This window comes from Festucalex cinctus, chromosome 1, assembly GCF_051991245.1.
Source record: "Festucalex cinctus isolate MCC-2025b chromosome 1, RoL_Fcin_1.0, whole genome shotgun sequence".
NCBI classification, from domain to species: domain Eukaryota; kingdom Metazoa; phylum Chordata; class Actinopteri; order Syngnathiformes; family Syngnathidae; genus Festucalex; species Festucalex cinctus.
Genome location: NC_135411.1, coordinates 61,004,841 through 61,013,836, shown reverse-complemented (window position 1 = coordinate 61,013,836; position 8,996 = coordinate 61,004,841). Strand labels below are relative to the sequence as shown.

At 44.3% G+C, this 8,996-nt stretch overlaps 1 protein-coding gene across 1 annotated transcript; it reads left to right on the top strand.

Annotated features, from left to right (window-relative positions):
• Positions 1-5,155: 5,155 nt before the first annotated feature.
• LOC144003349 (nanos homolog 3-like) lies at positions 5,156-6,159 on the top strand. Its single transcript, XM_077499507.1, has one exon. It carries the CDS (start codon positions 5,492-5,494, stop codon positions 6,062-6,064), a length of 573 nt encoding a protein of 190 aa, XP_077355633.1. The 5' UTR covers positions 5,156-5,491; the 3' UTR covers positions 6,065-6,159.
• The last annotated feature ends 2,837 nt before the right edge of the window (positions 6,160-8,996 follow it).

Below are 8,996 nucleotides of genomic sequence, written 5' to 3'. Positions count from 1 at the left end.
GGCGGCGTGACAGTACCCCCCCCCCCACCCCTCAATGGCCGGCCGGCTCTTCAACACAGAGTCCAAAAACAAGGGCGGGCGGAAGGGGTCACGGAGGTGGGAACACGACCCACCCATCCGTCCCAGACAAAAAGGCAGTTCAGGAGGGCGTCCATGACGCCAGACGAGAGTCCCGTCGGGACCGTTCAGAAGACCTTTTCTTAGTGCAGGATCAGGTTCGGAAGGTACCAAGGGAATCCCGTGGATAGTTTTGACTTGGTAGACCTGGCAGACTTGGCGAGGCGTGGCTGGCTTGGCAAACATGGCAGGCTTGGCGTGGACGGCTTTGGCTTGGACGACTTTGACGAGGACGACTTTGGCTTGGACGGCGTGATGCAGAGACTTGGCGTGACTTGATGCAGAGACTTGACGTGACATGATGCAGAAACTTGGCGTGGCTCAGGGTCCTGGAGCTGCGCCCGGCGAGGCTCGGGGGCTTGAGGCGGTGCCTGGCGAGGCTCGGTGACGAGATGTTCAAAAGTCATCTGGTTGACTGCGGCTGAGGATGCACTGGTAGCTGATTGGTCCAAGACGTGATCCAAACAGTCTTTTCCCCATTCCAGTACGTTCCCGGATCGCCAGTCGATGCGGGGGTTGTGCAACCGCAACCAGGGATGTCCCAATACCAATGTGTGTAACGGGGATCGAAAAACATGGAAACGAATGAATTCTTGGTGCTGCCCAATATGGACCTCGAGAGGCTCTGTGATATGGGTGATGCAAAAGAGTTCCTTGCCATTAAGCGCTCTGGCCTGGACGGTTAGGGGAAGGGGTTTGATGGTGGCCCGTAGCTGTTTCACGAGGCCCCAGTCCATGAGGCTCTTGTCGGATCCGGAGTTGATGAGGGCTGGCAGGTCTATGGTCCTAGCATGGTGACTTATCCTGACTTGCGTGATTCTTTGAGTCTTAGCAGGACGGGGTGACGGGAAACTCACCAGTGGACCTCTCTTCACGGTGCAAGATCTCACCAGATGACCAAGTTCACCACAATAGTAGCAACGGCCTTCTTGGCGGCGACGCTGTCGCTCCTCGATGGTTAGCTGGGTCCGACCAAGCTGCATGGGTTTCTCGTCATTTCCACTGACCTCCCTCGCGGTAGCTGACTGGGGAAACGCATATCGTGAAGACTCACTTGCCAGTGGATGCTGGAGGGGTCCCGAATCAGGTATCCTTTGGAGTCCGCTGCTCTGCTTGAGCTACCGCCTCCGATGATCAGTGCGGATGGCAAGCGAAATCAATGAGTCCAGGTCGCCGGGTAAGTCATTTGGAAGCAAGAGTTCCTGCATGGAGGTTGTGAGCCCCTTCAAAAAGTGGTCAAAAGAGAGTTGTGTCGTTCCAGCCACTCTTGGCTGCTAGAGTTCGGAATCGGATGGCGTAATTAACCGATTCTCTGCCTTGTCTGAGATGGCTGAGTTCTTGCGTCTTCTCTCGATCCATGTTGGTTGGATCAAAAACGAGGCGAAGAGCCCTGCTAAACCCGGCTGCGGTTGAGCAAGTCGGGGAGCGCCGTTCCCATTCCGCGGTGGCCCAGTCTCTGGCTCGTCCCGACAGGTGGGAAATCATGAAGGCCACGCGGGAACGGTCTGTGGGAAATGCCTGTGGTGAGAGTTCGAAGTGAATGTCACATTCGGTCAGGAATGCCTGACAATGTCCTGGTTCTCCCGAGTATCGCTCCGGGGAGGCCAGTCTCATTCCAAGGCTGGAGTCGGGATCGGGGATTCAGCTGCTTCCGGTTTCGTGACGGTTGGTGTGGAGTGTTGCAGGTGGTTCACCAGCTCCTGCACCTGTCCAGCAAGTTCACCTATCCGGGTGGCCATGGCTTGCTGGACCTCCTCCAGGTGCGACAGGCGGGCAGCCTGTCTACGTAGTGCAGCCTCCAACTTTTCTGCTGGGTCCATGCTGGCCGAAGTGTACTGACACAACGAGAGGAGGTAGGACTCAGACGCAGAGTGTAAGTTGGCCAACAAGGCTGCAGCTTTAATCGCACGAAACTCAAATCGCCTCTCAAGGAGGGAAAAAAGGCTGAACAAAAAGAGCTCCAAACTGGAGATACAAAAAAGGGCACTCAAAAACAGGGACAACAAAAGGCGCTCCACAAGGGAGGAAAACCAGGGCAAACTAAAGGCAAGGCAAGGCAAGGCAAGGCAAGGCAAGGCAAGGCAAGGCAAGGCAAGGCAAGGCAAGGCAAGGCAAGACATCAAACAAGGACTGTGGTACGAGGACTGAGGACGCTTCCATGCACTGAGATTTGTGACACTTCGGCAACCAACTGGCGAATGAAGGTTGCTTTTATTGTCCGGGTTGATTGGAAACAGGTGGTGCTGATCATGGGCGTGGACCGGTAATCATTGAGCTGCAGGAAGGGTAAGTGACCTGGGGTGAGAGTAGAGTCAGGACTATCAAAATAAAACAGGAATATGACTGTAAAACAAAAGCATGAAAGCATGAACCGCCACTCTGGCGTGACAGTGTGTGTGCGTGTGTGTTGGGGGGGGGGGGGGGGGGGGGGGGTAAATGGGTATATTCTATTAAGAGAGATGAAAATGGCAGAGACACGTACATAAACAAGGTACTGTACTACAATATTTTGACATGCATGATGATGGGAGAGTAACTTGTAGTATTGTCCTACTGATAACATGATTGCTAATATAATGACAAAGCCGGTAACCAAGTTGAAACTTAGAAAGTTTGAAGACATTATTTTTGGAGTTTGAAATGTGTAAGACAGATAAGTCCACATTCATTCTATATTTTTGTTTTCCTTTAAATTACAACAACTTGAGTACAAGTTGGGGTGTTGAGAGATTATGTCCTCAGTTGATTGTTTATTTGTACTCATGTGTCATGTTGCACTTGTTCCACTGTGAGGCGCTCGAACACTTTTCTTTTACCTTTCTTTTACTGTCCACAGATCCAGAAGAGGTGTTGAACTGTCTCTGGGTGGGTTCCACACAATGAGCAGTTTGTGTCAATGTCCCTTTTGAACTTGGTCATATAGTGGTTGGTCTAACTTCACACACTTTCACATTGATATGCTCACCTATATTAGACTTATAAATGGCTCTCATAACAGGAAAGCAGTATCAGTATTTGGAAAAATCTAAATTATTTGAATGTACATGAAACCCCTGGCATTATTGTTGTTGTTGTTGTTTTGTTTTGTTTTTTTTAGTAGTATTGTCTTTGTTTTGTGTTGTACATGAGTATATTGATATATGTTTCATTTTGTTAAAATCATTATCCTGATCTGTACTTATTCTTTGGTTCAATAAAGAAAAAGAAAAAAAAAACTTGGCTAAAGAAACTTCATCTTTCCGTCATCCATTTATCGGAATGCATTGTTAAGCTGCCAAAACAGAAATTATGTAAAAAGAAATACAGTGGGGAAATGCAAACCACTTTACAAAACAACTTGTTTATTCTACTGGTATTGAATGTACAATAGATGGTAACTGCTGCTGAATTTTACTGGGATTCAATGTACAATAAACACAATCTGCATGTATTTTTTTACAGAAAAAAATAGGATAAAATCAGCATGTGCTTGGAAAATGGTTCTTCATTTGTGTAACTGCCAATGTGGAGTAAGCATTTTTGACCGGCAAATGCCTTTAGATGTAGCCTACTTATATGTTAAATGCTCAAAACTGATCATTCACCATAAATTCCAAGGGGCATTGATTTGCACATGCACAAGTAACAGTTTTATTTATTTATTTATTTATTTATTTATTTATTTATTTATTTAATGACTGTACCTTACAAGGCCCTCAAATATGGAGGACCAACCAAAACTGGCAAAATTCAAAATAAATAAATGACTAAGTGAATGGCTAAAAGTGAAAATAACAATGAATATAAAAAAATATAAGAAAATTATATCCAAAAAATTAAATAAATCCAAAATAATCCGAAATAAATCCGGTTTTATTTTCACTTTTAGTAATTTATTTATTTATTTAGTCTTTTTTTAATTTAGTAATTTAGCTATTTATTTAGTATTTTATATAGTCATTTATTTATGTATTTAGTCATTAATTTAGTAATTTAGTTATTTTGAATTTTGGCAGTTTTGGGCCACACTGCCAAGTCTAAATGTTATTCAAATGAGGGGGCGGTCCTAAGTGTGTCTTGAGTTGGACCCCGCCGCCACCTCAACTTGCGACTTGATTTGCTAGACAACAAGTGAGAGCAGACAGTGGGCAAGATAGTCGTCCATTGCTGGAGCTCTCCATTGCAAGACGGCAAGACTTCCTTGTTCGCCGTGCTGCTCACGCGACCAATGACAGGCACTTTGCAACAGCAGAGTCCAACCCAAGACACGCTTCGGACCGCCCCCTCATTTGAATAACATTTTGACTTGGCAGTGCCAAAATTAAAAATAAATGACTAAATACTGTAAATGATTAAATAAACAAATGACTAAATAGGTAAATAAATGACTAAATAAATAAAATAAATGACTAAATAAATAGATAAATAAAAGATTAAATAAATAAATTACTAAAAGTGAAAATAAAAACGGATTTATTTCCATTTATACTTATTTTTTTATATATATAATTTTCGAATTATATATTTTTATATTTTTATTTTCACTTTTAGTCATTTATTTATTTATTTAGTCATTTATTTATTTTGAATTTTGGCAGTTTTGGTCCTCCATAGGAAAAATGTCAAATAGAAATCAGGTACTGCAGACATAATGTCAAAATAAAAATAATGTTTACTTACTTAATTTTAAAATGTACAGTATTGACATGATGTAGATCAAACGCAAAAATAAATAAATAAATAAATAAATAAATAAATAAATCTGTTACTTGTGCATGTGGAAATCAATGCCCCTTGGTATTTATGGTGAAAAATGCTAATTTTTGAGCATTTAACAAATAAGTAGGCTACATTTAAAGGCATTTTCCGGTCAAAAATGCTTAGTCCACATTGGCAGTTCCACACTTCTGTAACCCGTCCTGTGAGGAGAATGAAAAATGATCCACTATGTAGTGGATTCATTGCCAGTGGAAGAAAAAAAATAAAAATTAATAAAGCACTTGAGTTCCATTTTTAGTCTCAGTAAAGCTAAAAATAGCACTTGCGCATGTTTGTGAATTTTGTGCATGGATGATTTGAAATGTCAGTGAGTGCAAAAAAATGTGCTCCAATTCTGTAATGACCCACTCACATCATCAGTCTCAGCATCAGGGTTGCTTCAAGAGTTGGGCGGGGCTTTAGTATCACGTGTCTTTTTTTGTTTTTCTTTCGGCGTGTGTCTGTGGGGCCCCATGCGTGAGGCGCACGCGTACTCAATTAACTATCAAAGCCCGACGGCAGAGACCGCGCCGCCAGAGGGGCGGGGCAAAATCCACAGTCACTTGCTTTGCCACGGACGAGGGAGCAGTTAATTGTGCCAGAAAACACGAGTTATTTAGTTCGGGAGCTTCCCATCATGGAGCCTACTAAGAGCAAACTTTTTCAGCCTTGGAAAGACTACATGGGTCTGTCGGTGACAATCCAACGAATCCAGGATGGGGAAACCTCCATGCAGTCTCGCCCAGCGGTCTCCGAAGTTCGACACTCGGACGATGACTTCGGCGAGGCTTTGGCGTCTGTGAGCATCAACGCGCTCGCAGAAAGAAGCGAGCCCGAGGTCAAAGGTGCTGCAGCTGTTTTTGCTGAAGGTCCAAACCGAGACTTCTCCTTCTCCGGACGACAGACAGAGCTGTTGACCGTCTCTGGCTTGGGAGGAGGGACGTCACGTCAGCAGAGACCCGAGCAGGAGCCTCCGTCTCATGCAGGTGCGAGCATGAGCTGCAGTTTTTGTAAGCACAACGGGGAGAGTGAACTTGTCTACAGTTCTCACTGGCTGAAGAATCTTGCTGGAGAGGTTCTGTGCCCCTTCCTGCGCCAGTACGTGTGTCCACTGTGCGGCGCCACTGGGGCCAAAGCCCACACCAAGCGCTTCTGCCCAAAGGTTGACGGCGTGTACAGCTCGGTTTACGTTCAGTCCAGACGTCGATGATCGGCTGACATTTGACATAGACTGTCACGTGCGTGCCTCCTTGTTCGTGTTTTGTTGTCTCCGTTTGTGGAGAAAAAGTTTGTGTTAATGTATAACGGCACCCAATTATAACGGATTGTAAAACCTACACTTTGTGTTGTTTGATCTTTTTCTTCTGATGGGAAATAATTTGTCGATAATAATTAATGAAGCCAGCTTGACTTCACAATGAAAGTTTTTATGTAAATGTATACAGTATTTAAAAAAAAGAAAAACACGTTTGAATTATCAGGCACTGTGAAGGTGTACAAATACTGTATCATATCTGTTGTTTGATAATTGTTACGCCAAAAATATTGCTACAGTATGAACTGACAAACTGTGCAATCATGCAAGATAACGTATATTTTGATTGCTGTATTAATGCATAGGTGGTTTTGCGGGGTAGTAATGAGTTGCAGATGCCACCTGGACCAAATCCCTTGATACCCTTGTTGCAAATGACTTGATCAATATTAAATTCAAAACATTATGAATGTCCCTTATAATCTATCCATGTATAGTGTTTACAAAAAGTGTGTTTAGAATATACCCCCCTCCCCCAGCTTTTCCATTCAGAAATGGTTTGATCCAATGCCGCCACACTAAAAGGAGAATTGTTCAATCAATAGAGCTGTTCACAGTTATGCACAAACTACTATTTTTAGAACAACGCATGTGCGGAGGCCATTTTACTTTCGGACAAGCAACGGAGCTGCACACAGGTAGGGGAGTGTATTTGTACGAGGCAAAACTTGCGAACTGACTCGCTATTTCACTATAAATATCCTTAACAAAGGTTTTATGGTCACAACAAAACTCGGCTGCTTTGGTGTCTGTCGCTCAGGGCTGGACTGGCCATCTGCATACAGGGCAGATGCTCAGTGGGCCGGCCTGTTTTGGAGGCGACGCAGTTCTTTTTAATTATTTCCCTACATTGTCCCCAAGAGACTGGCCAACAATTTAGAGGGACCAGTCCCTTAATCCAGTTTGAATATATATATAGCAAACTGAAAAATCATCAATAACATCAGTGGCAGAACTACATGTTAGGCAGGAGTCGGACCAGGCCGGTGAGCTTAAATCAAAGTGCCAGGGCTGATTTATTTTTTTTGTGCCAGTCCAGCCCTGCTGTCGCTATGTGACTGGCGATGTTGTGACCGGGACTGAATGAAGGGAGTTTCCAGAGTAATGTCTACGCTGGCTTCAAGCATCAGGAGCAGCAGGAATTTATGTGACAAAAATTCACCGAAGACACATATGTGCTCTCTACATTCCGTCGGTGGAAATCGTCCAGCAGCTGAAAATCCAGAACCAATATGAGCGACTCCAGTGTTTGTGCAGGTATGGTTATCATCTGCTTGTTCAGTAATAGCCTTGCTCATTGCTACGACATGCTAGCTATGCAGTAAATTTCAGTGTTAAATATGCAGTGACAAAGTTAATTGATCAGAGCTATTACAACCACAGTAAAATGCCCCTAGTGAAAACTATCTGTAGTTTGCAGATGATGATGATTATTATTATTATTATTATTATTTTGAGAGCTCAGAATTGTGAATTCGGCAGTCTTACTGATTCAACATGTCATCATCATTGCACTCTCTTTTTTTTTTTAATGTGCGCTTTTGTGTGTGCGCGCGCGTGTGCATGCATATGAATTCGTGTGAATTTGTGCACATTAGTTCACCTGAAACCTAATGAAAATCCCATTACCCTTCACTTTAACGGGATACTCTCGTCAGAGTCTTGAAGTTCAGAAGGTCAGGAGACCATAAACACCGCCTGCCACCCATATGGTTATAAAACCAGAATCTTACACGAACCCCAGAAACCTCTAAATTCCAACAAATTAGGGAGATCTCAAGAGACCAGAGGAAATGCATAAATCTGAAATGCATAAGAACTTCAACCAAAGAGGGGAGCCGTCGACCGTGGACAACAATGAGAGCACAGCCCCCCAGGGCCCCCCAAAAGCTGCGGCAGTGCAGAGGAAAGCCACGCCCACCCCACCTCCAGCACATTGTGTGATTAATTAAAGACAATTCTCTTATATATAGTCATTAAAGTAAACAAATGACAAGTCATACCTTTTAGACAATAATCCCTCACGAATGGGACCTTGTGTTACGACTCGACGAAAAAACAGATCCCAGAAACGCAGGCTCAGAGGAGGAAAAATACAATCTCGATTTATTTTTGACAAACCGAAGAAGCAAAGCTTGCTCGCAGGCAAGACTACGAGAATTACACAAAACACTTGCAAAAGGCAAGGAGTACTAACGTAACTGAAAACACTTGCAAACGGCAAGGAACACTAACGTAACAAAAACACTTGCAAAAGGCAAGGAACACTAACGTAACAAAAACACTTGCAAAAGGCAAGGACCGAATAGAAAACAAAACACTTGCCACCGGCAAGGACTACACGAAATATTTACACGATATCAATCAAACACGGAAGGACAACAAAAGGCGACGCGGATACACACACGTGAATACGAAACTAAACCTAGGACGACAGCAGATTCAAAACTTTACCAACAGGAAAACGCGGAGAACACTTGGACACAATGGTGAGCAAATAATAATCCGACAGCGGGCAGTGCTGCTCAGAGTCCTTTTAAAGTCTTGATTGCAAATGTGTAGCAGGTGTGGCGCTGGGGAACGCCCCCCTCGTTACTGGCACTGAAACATAAGAGCACAACAGGGCTGAGAACCGAACCATGACAGTACCCCCCCCTTAACGGACGCCCCTTGGCGGACCACCTGGTTTTTCTGGGTGTGCTGCATGAAAGGTGTCTAGTAACGACGGGTCCAGGATCCAGGAGCGGGGGATCCACTGCCGCTCTTCAGGTCCGTAGCCCTCCCAGTCGACCAGGTACTGGAAACCCCGGCCCCTGCGCCTTGAGTC

What these genes read in the sequence shown, in the direction of transcription:
- LOC144003349 (XM_077499507.1), top strand. Translation starts at nt 5,492, where the DNA reads ATGGAGCCTACTAAGAGCAAACTTTTTCAGCCTTGGAAAGACTACATG.